Genomic DNA, 22601 nt, shown 5'->3' on the forward strand with positions numbered 1-22601 from the left:
ACAAAAATTATGTGTATTTTTCCATACTTATAAAATAAATAAAATTATGTAATGCACAGTAAGGAAAGGAATAGACCTTGCCAATACCTTAACTGTAGCCAGTGAAACTGATTTCAGACTTCTTGCATCCAGAATTGAAAGAGGATAAGTTTGTTTTAATTAAACGACCAAGTTCATATTAACCATTGAGCATATGTGTGTTTTTTGTTTGCGCTGCTGCAGGAGTAGGATGAGATGTATCTGCAGTTGTCTGTTGGGACGCATCATGGTGAGGCAGGTTTGGATGGACATTCTTGGGACAGCCAACTTAGCTGAATAATATCTTCTTGGAGTCACTTTTCTCTTCTTTTAGTTCCTTTCACTTCTTCCCATTTTGAAGTAGAGCATATTGTAGCTAAATATTTATTTTGATAGGGTTTCCCTCATAGGTCAGTTGGTAAAGAATCCTCCTGTAATGCAGGAGACCCCGGTTCCATTCGTGGGTCGGGAAGATCCGCTGGAGAAGGGATAGGCTACCCACTCCAGTATTCTTGGGCTTCCCTTGTGGTTCAGCTGGTTAAAAAGATCCCCTGGAGAAGGGAAAGGCTACCCACTTCAGTATTCTGGCCTGGAGAACTCCATGGGCTGTATAATCTATGGGGTCGCAAAGAGTCGGACCGACTGAGCGCCTTTCACTTTCTTGTCCATTAATAGACCTCTCCTAGCTACAAGTTTGAGACTCTAGCGCAGAAGAAGATACAGATTGAGAGGAAGATAAAGACCAAAGTCTCAAATCTGTAAGGCCAATAAGAAGCACTGCAAATGCCCTGTGGTGGCCTCACGGTGTGACTGTGGCTGGAGGAGGGACTGAGCCCCGCGGCGGGTTTGAGTACAGGCTGCAGGTGCCCGGGGAGCACAGTGCTGCACAGCACAGAAGTAAGTGCCTGAGTCTGTGGTCCGCAAAAAGGAAACGTGCAGTGAGCTGCGGAGTTCTTTAAGGACTGTCGTGGCATTTAATCTTCCTCCTTGCCTTGTTCCTGAAGGAATGTAAATGAGGAGGATGAGGCGGCCCCGGGGGGCTTCTGAAGATACCACAGCATACTGTCTGCCGAGGTGGAGAAATTACACCACAGTGCAGAGCTGGCTCCCTCCTGAGGAGTCAGGGCTGGGGGACTCTGCTCCACATCCACCCCTCTCACACCTGATGAGAAAGAGACAGTCACAGGTGAGGCTCACTGTAACTCTGAGAAAACCCTGAACGTGTCCCTCCAGCTCTCATAGATGTTGAGGTGGATGGGAAGTGTGCAGGACTTGTCAACTCTTTCTACTCCCTCCCTCAACAGTACAGCAGCTGCTCATTTCTTCAGATTCCCCTGCAGGGCAGCCCCAACTCACAGCAAACCCGGGCAAACAAAAGCCCCAGCACAGTGCCCACTAGCCTCTTCATGATGCCTTGACTTGCTGCTGAGAAATTTTCACCTTAAAATACACAGCTAAACCTATAAGTGGTGTGTCACTTCTTGTCTAGAAATGTTCTTGCTCCTGCAACCAATCAGCTCCCCCAACAAACCCTGCCCAGGTGACACTCTGTGACAGGAAGCCCCACCTAACAGTCAACTCCACTGAGAACACTGAACTTGAGAAAACAAATCCTGTCTTTGCAAATTTAAAAAGAAAAGAAAAACTCTAATATGCCCATAGGAATGAAACATTTGCAATACTCTATATTCTCTGTACTATTTGCCTTCCCAGAACATACCAACTTCCTGAAAATAACACAGGCTAAAACTGTAAGTCCTTTAAGCTACCAGATCTCAGGGGTTTGCAGATAGCTCCCCCTACAGTCCTAGGCACCATGTCACTCAGAGCATAGGAGTACTTGGTCAAATTACTTCAGTGGGCTTTTTCCTCAGGTGAAAGGAAATTTCACTCTTCCTAAATTCAGATGCAAAACCTTTGATGCCTGAAACAAGATTGTTTCCAGACATGTACTTCAGGAGAAGCTGGAGTCCTTGGTTGGGGTACTGCACATACCAGTAGAGATTAGGTTGAAGAGAAAATGAGTAGCTGCACCTCAGCCCCAGAGGGGCTCCTTCAGAGACAGTGATGTGGCCATTGGGCTGGGTCACTGACTGGGCTCCTGAACCATTAATACTGAATCAGTGAACTCAGCTAAACAAAAGTCTCTATTCAAAGTCAAACCAGAACAATGTTCCGTGTGTGGACAAGAGAGTAAAATGGAACAGTACTCACTCAGCAGCAGGAGTGCCGCAAGCATCAAGGTGAACACCAAGGTCATGGTGGAGCAGTGAAGAGGCAGTGAGTTGCTTTCCGGGTGATTCCCCACAGACAGAAGTCTCATGACTGGGGGACCTGAATCCAAGTTGCTCTGAGGTTGAGGAATGACAGGTGATATCGATTTCTTCTTCTGATGGAGACTGTAGAGGGAGCTAGGAAGAGAGGCTGTCTTAAAACTTCTGTCTCTAGTGTCTGAGATGCTTTATATGTCATTGTGTAAAAAATGGTGTCAGGATATCTCTTTAAATTGTAAGGAAGGAAGGTTTTTTTGAGCTGATTCTGATCTTTCCCAATTTTCACAACAGTGCCCTCCAGGGGTCAGATAGAGAAATAAAGAGAAATTCACAATTTTTGTTCACCCCCTTGCTGGCTTTGTATGGTTGAATTCTAAAGCATTATAATTATGTACAGAGCAGACTTTATGTTTTGTAGGCACTGAAACTTACAAAATTGCACTTTCTATAGCAGCACAAAATTATGGATAAAAATTAAATAGAAAATAATGTTTAGAATGAAAAATAAAATCATAGCAAATTATAAATTTTAGAAAGCAAATTCCACAGACAGCATAAATCTAGAAAATTGAGTCATATTTTAGTACTTATTTCCATGACACACTGCTATAATACTTTTTGTTTCTATGCTTTTTGTCTTCATACTTTTTACACTTTTCTTCATATGACAATACATTTGTAAAAACTTTAATACAGAGACAAGAAAGATGATCATTAGTTGAAATTCACTTTCTTAAAAAATTCAAAGTGCATTTTGAAAATGGATGAAAATTTATAGGATTATGGTCAAAATTTGGAAACTGTCTATCACAATACTATGTGCTACAAGATTTCATTACATTCCAAGTTTTCTTATGTCATAAGAAATCCTAAATACTATCAACTGATCACACCAATTAACGAGTCTATTTTCTATGTTAGTTTCCTATTGATGAGTGACAAATTATCAAGAACTTTTGTGATGGAACAACATCTGTTTATATCACAGGTTCTGTAAGTCAGAAATCAGCACACAGTTAAGCTGAACTCACAAGGTTGCAGTCAAGGAGGCAACTAAGACTGGGGCATGGGGTCCTCTTCCAGACTCAGTGGTTGCTGGTAGAATTCATTTCCTTGTAGCTGTAGCAGTCATGGCAACTTGTTTCCTCAAGACAAGGAGGATGTCTCTGATCCCAGGAAAAGTTTAAGCTCTTTTTTAAAGAGCTCATTTGATTAGATTAGGCCCACCTAGGACAATCTCCTTTTGATTCATTCAAGGTCATACTGATTAGAGACTTTAATTACACCTGCAAATTTATTGTGTGTGTGTGTGTGTGTGTGTGTGTGTGTGCTTAGCCCCTCAGACTCTTTGCAACCTCATGGACTATAGCCCACCAAGCTTCTCTGTCCATGGAATTTTCCAGGCAAGAATACTGGAGTGGGTTGCCATTTCCTCCTCCAAAGGATCTTCCCAATCCTGGGATCAAACCCACATCTCTTGCATCAGCAGACAGATTCTTCACCACCGCACTACCTGGGGAACCTTGGTATCATCTACCTACCATGGTTGTTAATGCCCTCATTGGACTGGCATGCTATGAGTTTCACTTTATTCTCATAAATGTAAAGCATTGTGACCAGTCAATAAGAAGTTAATATGAACAATAATAAATATGATCAGACGAGGTCATTTTCATACCAAAGGAAGAACATAAGCAAACTCGTCTTCCAATGTATAGGGTGGAATGCACAGATATTCCACAGAGTGGAATGCAACAGCGTGCAAAGAAACTATAAAAACATACTGGAACCAGTTAGGGAGGTGTTACATGCTTTTAAAACACTAAAGGTTCTGGCAATAGACTCTCATGCCTTTTGGAAACAAAGACTTGTTAATGAATCATTACCAAAGGAACAGCAGTACAGTGTAATGTAAGGTAATTAGCATTAGCGTCAAACAGATTTTAGTTTGAAATCTGTCTCTGATGCTTAGCCTGTGAGATTTGATGACAAGCACTTGTATACTGAAGTGACTGTGAGCTGCATAAATAAATTCCACTAGGTCAAAATTATATGCATTCTTAATTCAAATTCACTCTTGCAGATGCTAAATAAGCCTGCAGCTCACTCCATCACCTCCTGACAGACTAGAATTATAGTAGAGGGGAAGTTGGGGTTTAACTGGCAAGGATCTTAACTTATTAAGATATTTATTTTTTGAAACAATTATAAAATATGGCTAGGGCCCTATGCATCTTGGAAATGACATATTTGAGTAAGGGGCACTGAAGTTTAAGCTTTATTTTAAAATGAAATACTAAAAGTGTTAGTTGCTCAGTGGTGTTTGACTCTTTGTGACCCCATGACCTGTAGCCTGCCAGGCTTCTCTGTCCATGGAATTCTCCAAGCAAGAATACTGGAGTGGGTTACCATTCCCTTCTCCAAGGTATGTTCCTGACCCAGGGATTGAACCCAGGTCTCCCGCATTGTAGGCAGATTCTTTACTGTCTGAGCTTTATAAGAAATATCTCATTTAATACAACAATGTCTTGGGTTACTCATTTTTACCCTCCCTTTTACAGATGGTGAACCTAGCTTCAAAGAATTTAAATTATACAGGATTGCAGTATTTTTAAGTGACAGGGTGGCGATTAGAATCTAGATCTAACTCCAGAGACCAGTCTTATGTGCACTCCACTAAGACTGTTTGCATGATAATTGAAGCAATATGAGCAGATGAAATTTTCAAAGAATAGTATACAGATTGAGAGGAAAAGAGGGCCTAAGCAGCAGGAATGCTCTTGATGTGGGATGGGTAAAGAAGAATAGGAGATCTTGCAAAGGATCTCCCAGAAGTTAAAGTTTAAGGTTGGGGTACTGTGTGCCAGGAACATAAAGGTCCCCAGGAAGAGTGGCAAGCACTGCAGAGAGTGGCTACTCGAATGTGGTCTGTAGGTAGGTAGCATTCGCGTCACCAGGGAGCTACTCTGACTTCAGAATCTCAGGCCTAACCCAAAATTCTTAAGTCAGAATCTGCATTTTAATAATATTCTTGTGCACATTAAAATTTGAGAAATACTTGTCTAAATGAAGGACGTTAAAAACGTCTTTTAGATTTAACAATAAAGAGATCATTGGTGATTTTTAAGAAAACAGATTTTAGAAAATATTGGGAGAAAAAACAGAAGTGTACAGAGTGAAAAAAGGTGACACAGTGTAAGCAGTTATATGATCAGGGCTTTTAAACAATAGCCAGGGAGTAAAAGATAGATTGGTTGCAGGAGGGGCATGTATGGGGTTTGGAGGAATATGAAATATTTTTTCTAAGATGAGAAAGCTTGAATATTTTAAATGAGTCCTAAAAAATCAGACTGTAGAATTTGGATGATCAGTGGCCTAAGGTGCCATAGAAACCAGAAAGAATGGTGTCGGTGAAGTGTTTAGGCAAAGAGGTACAATTTCAAAGTAAAAGAGATACCTGTTTTATTATTATGGGAGGGAAGGTGAATTACAAGTGTAAAAACAGAATGTTTTATGAGATGCAGAAAGTTGAAGATTCATTTAAATATACTGAAATGGAGCTGGGCTCTATGGTCCTTGCCTCCCATGTCCTCAGCCTGCCCTTGTCTGTGAAAAAACTTAAGCCAAAGAAGAAGCTTGATCAGACATCCCCTGTTAAGTTACATGAAGAACTGACCCCATCTTTCAGCAAAGAGAAACTGAAAGTTTCTGAGAACTTTCAGAAATCAGTTTCCTTGTTGTGGACTGCCTGCTATTCAACTTGAGAGAGATTGGGATGGCAACCCATGGGAGGAAAAGCACTTTGGTTAGAAATTTTTTTTTTTTTTTTTATTTTTAAACTTTACATAACTGTATTAGTTTTGCCAAATATCAAAATGAATCCGCCACAGGTATACATGTGTTCCCCATCTTGAACCCTCCTCCCTCCTCCCTCCCCATTCCATCCCTCTGGGTCGTCCCAGTGCACCAGCCCCAAGCATCCAGTATCGTGCATCGAACCTGGACTGGCAACTCATTTCAATTTCAATTAAAAATTTTAAAACTTTCAGGATGGGGAACACATGTATATCTGTGGTGGATTCATTTTGATATTTGGCAAACTAATACAATTATGTAAAGTTTAAAAATAAAATAAAGTTTTAAAAAAAAAAATTTCAAATGGAAAGAAACAAAAAGTCCATCTTAGCTTTGCTTAATGGCGGAACTATTATTATTTTGTCTTGCTTAACTGTTTTCCTCTCCTTCTGCATTTTTTTCTGATTAAGTTTATTCTTTGGAATTCAGGGAAAGCCCAAGAAGCTAATGCTTTTCTATGCACAAGAAGCAACAGAGGGTGGGTATTGGGAGTCTGTTTCAGAAAGACCCTATAGAATCCTTCTGGGTTTCATATTGTGTGTGTGTGTGTGGCCTCTTGTGTGCCAAGCAGAGTTCAGGTCTGGAGGATGCTGTAGTAAAGAGATATTAAATGCCTATAGTTCAGTAGGAAGAGAGAAAAATTAAATTAATGGTTTTTTTTTTAGAAAAAATAATTTTAAAGAGTAATAAGTACTATAAACACAATACAATACTGTATTGAGACAGAGTTACTCTTGGGGTGACAAAGGGCATCTGCTCTAATGGAGAGGAGGCTCCACTCTGATACTTACTATGCAACACCAGGAAAAATATTGAACCCCCTTCAAGTTCAATTTCCTTTCCTGTAAGTACTCAGTATCTTTCTGCTGGGCACTGGACTCAGCACTGGCACTTATTAACTCATTCACTTCTCATGAGAACTCTGCATGGTAGATTCTATCAATATTGATATTCTATCAATATCTAACATTGTAGATACGCAAACACTAAAGCAAACAATCATTAAGTCATTTTGCCAAGATACTCAACTAATGAGTGGTAGATCTAGAAATACAAACCAAGTCTTCGGTCTCAAGCACTTTGTAACATTGCCTGCCTAAATGTGAATTGATCCAACCTTGAAGTGTTCCAATAAGAATTAAGTAGGAACAAACATTCAAATCACCCAACATAATACCTTCCCTAACTTAAATATTCAATCAACTGCAGCAATGTGCAAAATCTTGGGGATGGGGTTGGGAGACAGAATCTGAAATTGCAGAATAATCTATCTACAAGATAAAGGTCAATATTTTTCTGGGATATGTATGAGTGCATATGTGCTCATTCATGACCGACTGCAACCTATGGACTATGGTCTGCCAGGCTCTTCTGTTCATGGGATTTTCCAGCAAGAATACTGCAGCAGGTTGCTATTTCCTACTCCAGGGCATATTGTCACCTTGCTTATTTAACTTGTATGCAGAGTACATCATGAGAAACGCTGGGCTGGAGGAAGCACAAGCTGGAATCAAGATTGCTGGGAGAAATATCAATAACCTCAGATATGCAGATGACATCACCCTTATGGCAGAAAGTGAAGAAAAACTAAAGATTGTGAAAAAGTTGGCTTAAAGCTCAACATTCAGAAAATGAAGATCATGGCATCCAGTCCCTTCACTTCATAGCAAATAGATGGGGAAACAGTGGAAACAGTGGCTGACTTTATTTTTCAGGGCTCCAAAATCACTGCAGATGGTGATTGCAGCCATGAAATTAAAAGATGCTTACTCCTTGGAAGGAAAGTTATGACCAACCTTGACAGCATATTAAAAAGCAGAGACATCACTTTGCCAACAAAGGTCCGTCTAGTCAAGGCTATGGTTTTTCCAGTAGTCATGTATGGATATGAAAGTTGGACTATGAAGAAAGCTGAGTGCTGAAGAATTGATGCTTTTGAACTGTGGTGTTGGAGAAGACTCTTGAGAGTCCCTTGGACTGCAAGGAGATCCAACCAGTCCATCCTAAAGGAGGTCAGTCCTGGGTGTTCATTGGAAAGACTGATGTTGAAGCTGAAACTCCAGTACTTTGGCTACCTCTTGCAAAGAGCTGACTCATTTGAAAAGACCCTGATGCTGGGAAAGATTGAGGGCAGGAGGAGAAGGGGCCGACAGAGGATAGATAGTTGGATGGCATCACCGACTCGATGGACATGGATTTGGGTGAAGTCCGGGAGTTGGTGATAGTCAGGGAGGCCTGGCATGCTGCAGTTCATGGGGTCACAAAGAATCGGACATGATTGAGTGACTGAACTGAACTGAACTGAACTCCAGGGGATCTTCCATAACCAAGGATCAAACCGGCATCTTTTGTGGCTCCTGCGTTTCCAGGCAGGTTCTTTACCAGCTCAGCCACCAGGGGAGCACTTTCTGATGTATATGTAGTAGTTTACCTGGCAGATTTCATGTGTTATCATAAGTGTCCATGTCTATCATGTTCTTATTACTATTAATGAGAAATTAATTCATTAGGGTGTTATTTTGAGAGATTGGGTGCCATAATATAATCTGGGATGAGTATACCAAGCAGTGTTTTCTGCAATTGTTTATTTTTTCCCATTACTGACTCTTGCTCCCACTTAGCTAGCTATTTCTATGCTACAAGAAAAGACAGAGCAGTACATACAATTTTACTTGCCAGAGAAGAAAGACATCCATCTTGTGCAACAATTCCAAGCTTTCTTTTCAAGGTAGCCTCTTACTCTGCAGCCATAATCAGGCCATGTGCTGTATTTGTCATTTGAAGTCAATCACTTTCACATCTGGCAGGAAAAGAAGAAGAAAAAAAAAGAAAACAGCCAGTTTTGTTGAATCCTCTTTCTCCCCATTTCTGCATAGGGAAGTTTACTGAATGGTTCAGCAGTGAGAGCTCCTATTGTGATTACGCTTTTGCTGGCCAAATTTTTGGTTTTCTCTGCCCACCAAAGCCAAATAAAAAGGACAGAGACAGAATTTGGAGGAAGTAGAAAGGTGGCTTTAAGAATACTGAAGTAGGTTGCCATTCCCTTCTCCAGGGGATCTTCCTGACCTAAGGATCAAACCTGTGGATTCTTTACCATCTGAACCACAAGGCAAGGGCTCACAGTCAGGAGTCAAGGTGATAATAAGATCTTGATTTCTTCCTCTTGCATTGTTTCAAAGAGTCATAGCCTGGCATCTGTAACTCAGCAATTGACTCTGGCAGTTAGGTGGCTCTGCAGCCTTCTTTCTGATATGTAACGACAAAGAGAAGGGTGTTGTAAGGGAAAACACTAGATAGGAGATGTATTGAGCATAGAGACAAAGGAGACAGTGTGAATTGCAGCTCCTGCAGAGTTAGGGAGCAGTAAAACAAACTTGGAGAAGGAAATGGCAACCCACTCCAGTATTCTTGCCTGGAAAATCCCATGGATGGAGCCTGGTAGGCTACAGTCCATGGGGTCGCAAAGAGTCAAATACGACCGAGGGACTTCACAAAGCAAACTTACAGATACGCAGAGTTAGGAGCAGTTAAGGCAAAACAAAACAAAACAAAAACAACTAGGAATGTTCACACCTTTCCCTATTAGACTTCAGGGAATCTCTATCAGGGCTTCCCTGGTAGCTCAGTTGGTAAAGAATCCACCTGCCATGCAGGAGACCCTGGTTCACCTCCTGGGTTGGGAAGATCTGCTGGAGAAGGGATAGGCTACCCACTCCAGTATTCTGCCCTGGAGAATTCCATGGACTATAGTCCATGGGGTTGCAAAGAGTTGGACATGACTGAGCAACTTTCACTTCACTTCAGGAATGTTCAGGCCTGCTCACTGTTCTTTTTATCTTCTTTGGTCCCAGGAAAGGGAAAGAAAAAAACCTCATTTCTCTTTTTACCTTTTCACTGCAACAGGCTTCCTCGCAGTTTAACCCGTGATCACTGGAGGGGAGCAGAGAGGCCAGTGTAAGCATCATAAGATATGTGAGCAGGACACCAGCTGGCAGAGCTTTAGCTTTCATTCTTTATTCATGCAGTGTGTTACAGCCTGATTCTCAGAGAAAAAAATAGAAAGATTTAGATAAAGGATTCATTTTCATGTTCATAAGAAGCTAGTTTGAAAATATTACTTGTTTGCTTCCTTTTAACACTTTAAAAATGCTTTCCCTTGGTGACTTCTATTGCATCTGATATGAAATCAAGCATCATTCTTAATGATATTTCCCAGAATACAGTATATCAATTTTCCCTATTTATTGGCAAGATTATTTCCACTTAAATAGACCCTAGGATTTGCCTTCAATACCCTTTGAACTTCTGTCAAAACCACAGTGGTGGGCTTGCAGAATGTCTTATTCATCTTGATGACTTTCCACATAGCATTGCTCCTATGTAAGGAGCTTGTTTTATAGGAAGTCAAGGTGGCAGTGAGTGAAGGTGCTTGTTATGAGCAAAAATGTTATGGAATGGGTAATGGAAAGGTAGTTATAAATACTACCAACAATCATGCGGTCATTTGCAGTAACAAAAACTGTAATAATGAGAAATGGAGTATTTCCTGCCATATCAGTAAACAAGGACGTCACAGTCTTCAGCACCTGCAGCCCAGTGTGAGCTCCTGAGCCTAAGCGCACTCAGGAAGGAGAAGAATATCTGTGATCTAACAACCATCAGAACTGCAGTCACTCCCTACCATGAGACTAAAGGAGCTCAGGATGTAAGAAACACAGATACTGGCCCCAAGATAGCTGAGGTGAATAGTAAAAGAATGACTTCAGTGAGCCCGGACTCTTGCATCTCCCCATGCATAGAAGTGTGCTAGACTCTTTAACTTGTGCTTAGTCGCTCAGTCATGTCCGACTCTTTGCAACCCCATGGACTGTAGACTGCCAGGCTCCTCTGTCCATGGGGATTCTCCAGGCAAGAACACTAGAGTGGGTTGCCATGCCCTCCTCCAGGGGATCTTCCCAACCCAGGGATCAAACCCAGGTCTCCTGCATTGTAAGCAGATTCTTGACTGTCTGAACCACCAGGGAAGTCCATCCTTAACTTGAGATATCCTTTTTTCTTTAATTAACAATAATCTTTTGATGTTCCGACTACCTGCACTTTGTTGCCAAACTTTTATACAACCTGGCTCCTCTGCTCACCTCCTTGGAGCAGTTCTTTCAGGTTTACTTGAAATGCTATCTCCCAGGCTTGAAGTCCTAAAAATTCCCACCAGATAAAATGTAACTCTCAACTTCTGGTTGTGAATACTTTTAAAGTTGACAGTAGTTATGACAATCTCTTTTTCAGTTTGATATGAAAATATTTATGCATAGAGTAACCATTTTTAAATCTCTCCCCCACTTGCCTGCCTATGAAAACATATGAAGTGCAAAATACAAGTTAATCTTGTATCTGATTGTATCTCAATAGTTAAGGCGCAGGATCCTATGGGACAATGTGGGTGAGGTATAAAAGGAAAAAACAACACTCAAAAATGGATAAGTGAACTTGATATCCCTTGAAGAGGGTGTGGCAATGCACTCCAGTATTATTGCCTGGAGAATCCCATGGACAGAGGAGCCTGGTGGGCTACAGTACATAGGGTCATGAAGAGTCGGATGTGGCTGAAGCAACTTAGTACTCATGCACAAACCTGGTATACTCTTTTCAGGAGAAGGTTATGTTGATTATGGTTGAATGGGGAATAATTGCATCATATTAACAAGAAGGAGATCCAACCAGTCCATTCTAAAGGAGATCAGCCCTGGGATTTCTTTGGAAGGAATGATGCTAAAGCTGAAACTCCAGTACTTTGGCCACCTCATGAGAAGAGTCAACTCATTGGAAAAGACTCTGATGCTGGGAGGGATTGGGGGCAGGAGGAGAAGGGGACGACAGAGGATGAGATGGCATCACCAATTCGATGGACATGAGTTTGAGTGAACTCTGGGAGTTGGTGATGGACAGGGAGGCCTGGCATGCTGCTATTCATGGGGTTGCAAGGAGTCGGACATGACTGAGTGACTGAACTAAACTGAACTGAACAAGCAGCATAGTTTTGCTGTTTTCTTTATTTGAAAGTGTGTTGTTAAAAGAGGTATAGATGGATGACCAGTTGACATAGAAGGTACTGGAATAGCTTTGTAGTGTCTCTACTAGCTGGAAATCTATGACTCAGAATTTGTTTCTCTGTATTGTTCTGGGCTAGGGTTGGCCATAAAAAGGATTGTGCAAGGTTTAGAAAGTAGTTGTCATCAAGTAGCCACATTTTTTTTTTTTTTGCCCTGCTGGTTGGTGCAGGGCTCCAATCACCGTGCAACTCATATGTGTTGCTGCTGATCTGCTAGCTCATCTTATTGTTGACTTACAGCTCCTTAACCTCCAACCAGATCTCTTCCTCATCATCTCTCTGTCTTGGGCCAAATGTGCATGTAGCATGATGATAAATATCTACTTCTCCTGAAGGTCACCCACTACTGTGAGATTGAAGGAGGTGAGAGACAGACAAGTTTTTAGTGTGTTTTTGTGGGTTCCAGTCATCCTTATGGGTTCTAGTATGTCCTTAAATGCATTTTTCCATGCTTTTATCCATATCCAATTTTCCTTTCCAAATGACACTCTAGTTGATTTAAAGTAAATTCAGGCTCAGCACAAGATGCAAAGATAACCGCTTTGTATAAACTCCTCCGCCAACTCTAGCAATTGCCTGAAAGTTCTGTTCCTTAAAATGAGTCTCTTATTCTGTATCACTGTGGTTCTACTTTTCTGATTGTAGCCTAATGGACACAAAAGCTAAGAAGAAAAAAAAGATTAAAGAAATTATATTCATGACAATTTCTGAAAATTAAACCCAGATTTATGATGTGAGATTTTTTTAGGTGCAGTTGCCACATTAAATTATTACAGGGCAAGTTTTCAAATTTAGACAACTTTGCACATGTTCTGTATGATTGATATAAACTTTAAAAAATTAAGACTGGGAACATATTACTAGAAAGTTAGTTTGGACATCTGTTCCTAAGTGACTTAAAAGGAACTTCCAGACCACAGATTAAGCAACCACACAACTACCATTTCTGGTCTGGGATCTGCAGGTGCATATTTCAGCTGGAGTTCTGCAGCAGGGAAGCTCTCTTTTATTAAACTCTGGGGTTTTTGTTTAGCTTTTCCCATTACTTCAAGCACTGTGAGCTCCCAGAGAGCACAGAAATACTCGGCAGAATCTTCCAGCTGTAAGTCTGAAATGGTGAGGCTGATGGATTTACGAGCTTTCTGAAAATTTACAGAGTAGCGGCCATTCCTTGCATTCTGGACAGAAGAAGCCTGACTAATAAGGTAAATCATCTCTCCATTGGGAAGCAGCTTGTACCAAAACATGTAGTAATAGCTCCAGGTTGTTCCATACCGACAGTTCAGGGTGACTGACTGTCCCAGTTGACCGGATGTGTTTGGCTGGTCTTGAATAACATTCTGCGCCACACCAGATCCTGTGGGGAAAAAATCAGCAGACAGAGCTGAAGTAATGAACAAAATAATGTAAGAATTAGACTAATTTGGGACCCAAAGAAAACCCAAATTGAAATCATAATAAGTATGCTTTTCCCCAACCCTCCTTTCTTCCCAAGTCCCTGTGAGGCACCACGCGCCTGTGTGCAGTCCTTTCACCCTGAACATGCGCACCCATGTTTGGAAGCCTCCCTACCAGAGAAGGTGAAGGCCAGGAGCACCCAGAGCAGGCTGCAGAGCGGCATGAGGCATGGATTTCCCTGCACAAATATGCTTAGTTTCTGCCTCAAGCTGAGAGTTCAGTGTCTTTGAGTGCCTGGCAGCACATATACATACTACCCAGTATCTGTGTGACTCCCCGCAACAGGATGTGGGGTTTTTCATGTTCATAGACCACGTGGTCTGTGCACATATGGGGAAAAAGTCTGGCTCACCACAAACTTTATTTTGTCTACTTGTCTCTTCCTGGTAATTGAGTTAGGCAGATCCTGAAAAGGAGTATGGAAAAAAAATTAGTATTAAAGGTATGAGCTGAGGGGAACTGAATTTTAAACAAGTTGACAAAAATTGATAATCATTCAGTAAAATAATTTTACCAGCTCATTGTAGATAGAATTTAGTATAGGCTATGAACTCTTTTTTGTAATTTACTGGTCATTCATTTAACCTATACTTACCTTTCCTCCATTCAGAAACAATGACTCTTTTAAAATCCACATATTTTCAGCTCTCTTAGTGAAAAGCTATCTTACCCAAAATAATTAACTTATCTTTTTTTTCCCTTAACTGGGTTTTAGGGCTCTATTTAGATTTTTTAGTAAATAAAATTACTTTAACATGAAATGAAGAAACATCAGTTCTTCTGACTTTCAGAATCTATTCATTTTTATGTGTTTTTATGAAACTGAAACAGGAATAAAATATTGTTCTTTTGAAATTCGATGTTGAATCTTATTAGACTTTGAGGAGGATCAGGATATTCAATCTTGTTGCCTCTACAAGGAGAATTGTACTTATTAGATTATGTGCCTTAGAATTATATTGATGTCACTCTGAAAGCTATAAGATATTGATGAAGAAAATTGAAGATAATGCAAGTAAATATAAAAAGAGTTCATGTTCATAGGTTTTAAGAATAAACAATGTTAAAATGTCCTCTGATCCAGAGCAATCTATAGATTTAATGCAACCCATCTCAAAATAGTTATGGCATTTTTCACACAACTACAGCAAATAATCCTAAAATTTGTATAGAACCACAAAAGGCCACAAATAGTCAAAGCAATTTTGAAAAAAAAAGAACAAAGTTGAAGGTATCACAGTCCCTGACATCAAAATATGCTTCAAAGTTGTTATAAAATAATCAGTAAAATCATATAATACATTTTAATTTGCATAAAAAATAAAATACACATTGTTGGCCAAAAAAACAGAGATTCAGTCAATGCAACAGAATAGGGAGTCCAGATTTTAACCCTTTTATACATGGTGAATCAATCTATAACAAAGGAGGCAAGAATAAGCAATTGAGGGAAAGACTGCTTCTTCTATAAGTGGTGTTAGACAACTATTCAGCTACATGTTAAAGAATTAGAATATTTTCTCACAGCATATACTAAAATAAACTCAAAATGGATTAGAGACTTAAATATAAGACCTGAACTCATAAATCCTTAAAGAAAGTATAGGCAATATGCTTTATGAGATACATCTTTGCTATATTTTTGTCTGTATTTCCTCAGGCAAGGACAAAAAAGAAACAACACAGAAAATAGGGCCTAATTAAATTAAAATATTTTGCACAGTGAAAAAAACCATTAACACACAAAAAAGGTAACCTATCAAATGGGAGAAGATATTTGGAAGTTATTGGTCAACAAGGGGTTAATGTCCAGAATATATAAAAAAATGTTTGCACACAATATCAAAACCATAGGCAGAAGACATGATTAGGCATTTTTCCAAAGAACATACAGATGGCAAACAGACACATGAAAAGATGTTCAATATCTCTAACCATCAGGCAAATGCAAATCAAAACCACAGTGAGATATCACCCCACTCCTATTAGAATACTATCATGACAAAAATGAAAAATAATTGAGTATTGTCAAGGATGTGGAGAAAAGGGAAAACTTGTGTATTCTTGCTGGGAAAGTAAGCTGGTGTAGCCTCTATTCAAAAGATTCCCCAAACCAATAAAAATATAGCCAGTAGTTATATATATATAATAGTAGTAGTTTATATATAATAAATATAACTACTATATGATTCAGGGCTTCCCAGGTGGCTCAGAAATAAATAATCCACCTTCAATGCAGCAGACACAATTTTGATCCCTGGGTCAGGAAGATTCCCTGGAGTAGGAAATGGCAGCCCACTCCAGTATTCTTGCTGGGAAAATTTCCAGAGACAGAGGAGCCTGGCGATCTATGTTTCCATGAGGTTGCAAAGAGTCGAACATGACTGCAATGACTTAGCATGCACATGCATTATACGATTCAGTAATTCCATTCCTGGGTATCTATCAGAAGAAAACAAAAACACTAATTCAAAAATATGTATGCACCCAAATGTTCACTGCAACATTATTTCCAATAGTGAAGATATATAGAAACAACCTCAGTTTTCACTCATACTAATGGATCTAGAAGATATATATGTGTCAGTGTGTGTGTGTGTGTGTGTGTGTACAATAGAATATTACTAGCCATAAAAAAGAATAAAATTTTGCCAGCTGGGAGAGCATGATAGACCTGGAGGATATCGCACTTAGAGAAATGTCAGATAGAGAAAGACAAATACTGTGTGCTTTCACTTTTATATGAAATCTAAAAGCAAAACAAATTAACAAATATAACAAAACAGAAACAGACTCAGACATATAGGGAACAAATTACTGGTTACTAAGGGGAAAGGGGAGGGTGTAGGGGTGAAATAGGTGAAGGGGATTAAGAGGTAGAAACTTCCACTTACAAAATAAATAAATTAAAACTAGGTAATGTGCAGTGAAGGGAAAGAATCAACCCTGCCAAGAACTTGACTGTAGCCAGTGAAACTGATTTTACACTTCTTGCATCCAGAACTGAAAGAGGATAAATTTGTTTCAAGTGATCAATTCATATATGAACACTGAACAGATATTTTCTGTTTGCTTTGCCCCAGTCATAGGATGAGATGTGAGTATTTGCAATTTGCAAATGTGAGTAATTGCAATTGTGAGTTATTTGTATTTGCAATTATGGTAAGGCAGATTTGAATATTCTTGAGACACCCAACTAAACTGGATAACATCTTTATTGGAGTCATTTTCTCTCCTTTTAGATCCTTTCACTTTTTATCATTTGGGTGTCCAGCATATTGTGTTTAAATATTTATTTTAAATCTGTAGTCTTATCTAGATACTCTCCTAGCTACAAGTCAGAGGTTCTAGTGCAGATGGAAATATAGGAGATATTCAGAAGGGAAAAGACCAAATCCCAAATTCATTAGGCCCAAAAGTGTTTGTGGTTAAAGCTGTACTAGTGTAGGTGAGAAATACTAAACAGGGCAAATACCTGGTAACGGCGTCACGGTGTGACTGTGGCTGGAGGAGGGGCTGAGCTGAGAAACAGTTATTTCCAATTTTATTGGAATGAGGAAGGAAAGAATTGGTTTGGATTTCAGTATTATTTCAGGTTATGAAGGCAGAAAGTTGACACATCTATTAATTTTAATGAATTTTTTACTTCTTGTAGATAGAAATTAAGTACCTTTCAAGAAAATTAATAGAAGAGATCCTGGGTTAAGAAATGTGATGAGTGTGAGAAGTTTTGAAAAAGGTCACTGTAGGAATTGACAATTAGAAATGATTACAGAGAAAAAGAATACTTTCTTGGATGCGCTGTGGGTCTAGTTAGTGTTGGAGGTGATAACAATTTCAATGACACCAGTCTGCCCATCTGTGTGATTTTCTTGAACTCTGTTTTATCAAAGTATACAAGAAAGTAGATTTTTTTTGTAATTTGATCTTTATGATGACTGAACAGTATTCCATGGTATGTGTGTAATATAGTGTTTTGAATCGTTACCCCAGTGAGGTACATAAGAAGGCAGATATTAATTCATGATTAGGAATTAATAAGATCATTGATATGACATAGAATTAACTCAAAACAATGAAGTTAGTGACTCAAGACTGATTGAAGGAGGGCTGTGAAGTTTAGATATGGTAGAAAGAGAAATAAAAGATTGGAAACTTCTGAGAAATAAGATAACAATAGAGAGATCTGGGGACTAAATGATCATAAAGAGTCAAAGAACGAATGCAGCAGAAGTATATGAGTGTAAGAATCTGAGGATGCAAGATTTAGACAGGATATAAGATTTCAGAGGTGGAGTGGCATCTAACTGGAGAAATATCATCACATTTTTTTGGAGTGTGGCCAAGGGAGTTTGTGACTGAGAAGGATCCTAACTGATAGACTTCAGAGTTGTTGAGTTCAGGCTTCTCTCTGAATTGTCCTCTCTGAATTTAAGTCAAGGAGTATTTTAAGTTACAGTAGAATCTTATGTGTTTACATCTTCAATATATAAGAAGAGTGTGGCAGTGTCACACTGAATAATTCTCACAAACACACAGGATTGTAAGAGACAGTGCAGGGAGAGTTCGTGGAAGAGCAACTCTCTGAGAAAACGCTGAGCGCATGTTTATTGGTAACTTGTCATGTAATCTTTAACTAAGAGCAGTAAAGCAAGACAGAGACCAGCACTCTGGGGTTAAGGAAGCTACCTTCTGGAGGTCTGCAGGAAATCACATGAGAGTCCTAAAGAAAGGTCTTTGAAGAAAGGTGGGTTTTTTATCATGCAGAACAGCATCGTGAAATGCTGACCTGTCTGTCAACCAGAACATCTAACTTAAAGGCAGGGGAGAGCAAGCAAGGAAGAGGGAATGAGTAAGATTCAATTCCAGGAGACATTTCTGAGAAAACAGTAAAACATGGTTCCCACAGAAGAGTGTCTGATGTTTATAAAGATGAGAGTGATAAAAGGAATAGGGAAAAGTAGGGGTAAAAGGCAAAGCCCCAAAGGGTCAAAGACAAGAGTCTGTTTTTCTGGGGGGTGTGGTAGTGACAAGAATGCTGTTCTCATCTCTAAATTTGAAGTGTTTTATATGAGGGAGGACCAGAAGTAACCACAAGTGAAAGAGCTCTATTACAAACAGTCAGGTTTCAGTTAGGATATGCAGAAGAAATTTTTACAGGGACTACTGAATGTTTATTTTCAATAGAGTGAGGATTTAGAGGGCAAAGTAGAAAGCAGTGTGGGATGGTAAGAGGTAGTTAAGTCAATGTAGAAAATTAAACAGGTCAGACTCCTTGGTGAATCATTCCTCTCTGCAAGGAGTCAATCAGAAGTAGACGCAAATATGCCTTCAAAGGTCCTAATACAGAGGAATGTGGCCAGAACCAGATCAACTGGTGCTCAGGTCTCTAAGAAGATGTCATAAATCAGTAAATTTTGGCTATCCCAATGGATTATTTTCAGCAGTTTTCTTTTCTTTGTGTTCAGGAAATTGTCTTTTCTATGTGCCATATGTGTATACACTTGTTACTTGTTTCTTATAACCCTCTTACATCTTATCTACTTTGGGGCCAAGTCAATTTGAAATCACTTAGTATGCTGCACATTTCATGCAATTCTGATAAAATGGATTAGATATTCTTCTAATAGAATCAGTATCTCAGATGTGCCTAACAGATGGAGTTTGTGAAACATTAGAATCCTCAATGTGGCATCATTCACATCGTATTCTTGGATATTCAAAAAGACAGAAATTTGTCCTGGTGTGATGGATGTGTAAATGGCTATGTTTATCATACTTTGGAAATGGTTTTGATTCTGTGAGTGAAATCTGAGGTAACGGATACTTGTACTGAAGTCTCGGAAAGTACAATGAGAGGTGCTCTAGCACGTTCCAAAGATCAGCATATCCCTTCAGGACACTTTCAGTCACCTTTCCTCTCATTTCCTCCTCTTCCCAGCTTTAGAGCTCACTTGCTTATTTCCTCACTTTGCTTTTCCTAAAACATATCTTTCTGTCTGTTTTATTTATTGAAGTGTTCTCAGTAATTAACATAGTACCTGATGAATAGTAGCTGCTTAATAAACATTTATTGAATAAAGAAATATTCTTGGCTGAACATTTTACTGACAATTGCTAGGGATGCAATAAAATACAGAGGGCATGAGTTAGATCTTCTATAAAAATAGAAGAAAGAGTCAAAGGACATCACATGGGATCTCATAATGAAGATAAGAATGTATTCCAAAATCCTTATTCATTCATGGACTCATCAAATTTTTCCTTCCTATTTACCTGTTTTCTTTCCTTCTTCCCACCCTCTCTCTTTTCCTTCCTTCCTTTTTTTATTCCCCATTCCTATCATTATTAAATGTGAAATTGGTCCCCAACTATTTTGTTAGGCTCTTCCTGTGAACTTCAGCTCATTCCAATACACACTTCTCTTTATCTCTGACATTCTTCATAGATTGTGATAAATGGCATAAATTTATGCTTGTTTTAATTTTTCTTTGAAAGTTTATTTATTTTTAATTTTATTATTATTTATGTTACAATATTGTATTGGTTTTGCCATACATCGAATATTTTTAATTATTGTGTTTGTCATAAGGTGGTGGACACCAGATAGTTTGAAAGATTATGATTGCATGTAGCTAGATAGAGTCCCCTGGAAAGACGCAAGGAATTCTCCTAACTTTGCAAAAAAGAATAACAAAAAAATGTTCATTTAGACATCAGTTGATACTCATAGTCAGTGTGTTATCACAACTCTAAGTCAATGTAAATATAAACAATGCATATGATGATTCAGCAATGTGCCCAAGGAAGCACAGTGCTTGTCAATCCTAAAGTAGTGAACCAATGTTATTAATAAAAAGCCTCTTCTTATATTGTGGCTTCGCAGGTGGCACTAGTTGTAAAGAACCTGCCTGACAGTGCAAGAGATATAAAAGACACGGGTTCAGTCCCAGGATTGGGAAGATCCCCTGGAGTAGGGCAAGGCAACCCACTCCAGTATTCTTGCCTAGAATCCATGGACAGAGGAGACAGTCAGGATACAGTCCAGAGGGTCACAAAGAGTCAGACATGACTGAAACGACTTAGCATACATGCACATTGTGTATAGATAAAGTATATTTGGATAGTTAAAAAAAAAATACAGGTAATTTCCTGTTTGTGGAGGATGCAAGATACGTCTTCTCACTCTGTTGAAGTATGACCACTCCACTTTGTTTCAACTGCAGAAAAAGCTCCAGGACATTATTAAATGAAAATCAAAGGGCACAGTGTAAAAAATCCAAATAAATTCAATTTAATGGCAAATCATTTGATCTGTCTGTGTGTACATATGTATGTATGTGTATAAATGTGTATGCAGTTGCATAAAGTGATGGGCAAAGATATGTGTGTGTGTGTTCAATTGTGTCCAACTCTTTGCGACCCACTAGACTGTAGCCACTCAGGCTCTTCTGTCCATGGAATGTCTCAGGCAAGGATACTATAGTGGGTTGCCATTTCCTACTACAGGGAATCTTCCTGACCCAGGAATTGAACCTGCCTCTGTTGTGTCTCCTGCATTGGCAGGCAGATTCTTTACCACTGCACCACCTGGGGTTCAATTCAGTTCAGTGGCTCAGTCATGTCTGACTCTTTGCAACCCCATGGACTGCAGCAGGCCAGGTTTCTCTGTCCGTCACCAACTTCTGGAGCTTGCTCAAACTCATGTCCATTGAGTCAGTGATACCATCCAACCATCTTATCCTCTTTCATTTCCTTCTCCTCCTACCTTCAATCTTTCCCAGCATCAGGGTCTTTTCAAATGAGTCAGTTCTTCACATCAGGTGGCCAAAGTACTGGAGCTTCAGCTTCAGCATCAATCCTTCCAATGAATATTCAGGACTGATTTCCTTTAGGATGGACTGGTTTGATTTCCTTGCAGTCCAAGGGATTCTCAAAAGTCTTCTCCAACACCACAGTTCAAAAGCATCAATTCTTTGGTGCTCAGCTTTCTTTATAGTCCAACTCTCACACCAATACATGACTATTGGAAAAACCATAGCTTTGACTAGATGGACCTTTGTCACCAAAGTAATGTCACTGCTTTTTAATATGCTATCTAGGTTGGTCATAGCTTTTCTTTCAAGGAGCAAGCATCTTTTAATTTCATGACTGCAGTCACCATCTGCAGTGATTTTTGAGCCCCCCAAAATAAAGTCTCTCACTGTTTCATTGTTTCCCCATTAATTTGCCATGAAGTGATGGGACTGGATGCCATGATCTTAGTTTTTTGAATGATGAATTTTAAGCCAACCTTTTCACTCTCCTCTTTCATTTTCATCAAGGGGAAGCCTTTCGTCAGGGAAACCTTTCACCTGGGGAACTGTGAAAAAAAATATATGTGATTGTAATAAACAGGCTGATATGATATACATTAAACTGTTAGAAAAGGACAGTGGGAGAAATCTCCTTCATTTGGTGGAATGAAGGAGATACAGCTATGAGCCTTCACTTTTGCTCTGCCTGAGACTTTTATGATGAGATGGATCTATGTGCTGCTTAGAGAATATAGAAAATGGTGAAAACTCTTTATAGAGGCAGAACTTCTAGACAGATTAAAAATAAATATTAACTTAGTTTTTGTTTCCTTAAAAATGTTTTATCACAAACATGTGTTCTAGAGTAATAACAAAATAACATTTCAGATTTTCCTCTGAGTAAGATCAATATGCAAGTGAAACAACTGTAATAATATGCGTTTCTGAGTATGGATTTGTCCTGGGTCCAAATGAAAGAAGCCTTTGGAACAGAAGAATTATTTGTATTTTCCTTATATTTTCATCTTTAACACACTGAAACCACCATTTTATTGACACGAGGAGGAGCCATGACAAACTATTAATACCTCT

At 39.3% G+C, this 22601-nt stretch overlaps 1 pseudogene and 1 gene segment (V, D, J or C); both read right to left on the minus strand.

Annotated features, from left to right (window-relative positions):
- Window positions 1-768: 768 nt before the first annotated feature.
- LOC129622008 (T cell receptor alpha variable 22-like) lies at window positions 769-1426 on the minus strand (annotated as a pseudogene).
- Window positions 1427-2228: 802 nt separating this feature from the next.
- Window positions 2229-13876, minus strand: LOC129622010 (T cell receptor delta variable 1-like). The segment is given in 3 exon segments: window positions 2229-2417; window positions 13197-13612; window positions 13828-13876. Coding segments are annotated over 3 exon segments (654 nt in total).
- Between the last annotated feature and the right edge of the window lie 8725 nt (window positions 13877-22601).

Source organism: Bubalus kerabau, chromosome 10, assembly GCF_029407905.1.
Source record: "Bubalus kerabau isolate K-KA32 ecotype Philippines breed swamp buffalo chromosome 10, PCC_UOA_SB_1v2, whole genome shotgun sequence".
In the NCBI taxonomy this organism is placed as follows: Eukaryota; Metazoa; Chordata; class Mammalia; order Artiodactyla; family Bovidae; genus Bubalus; species Bubalus kerabau.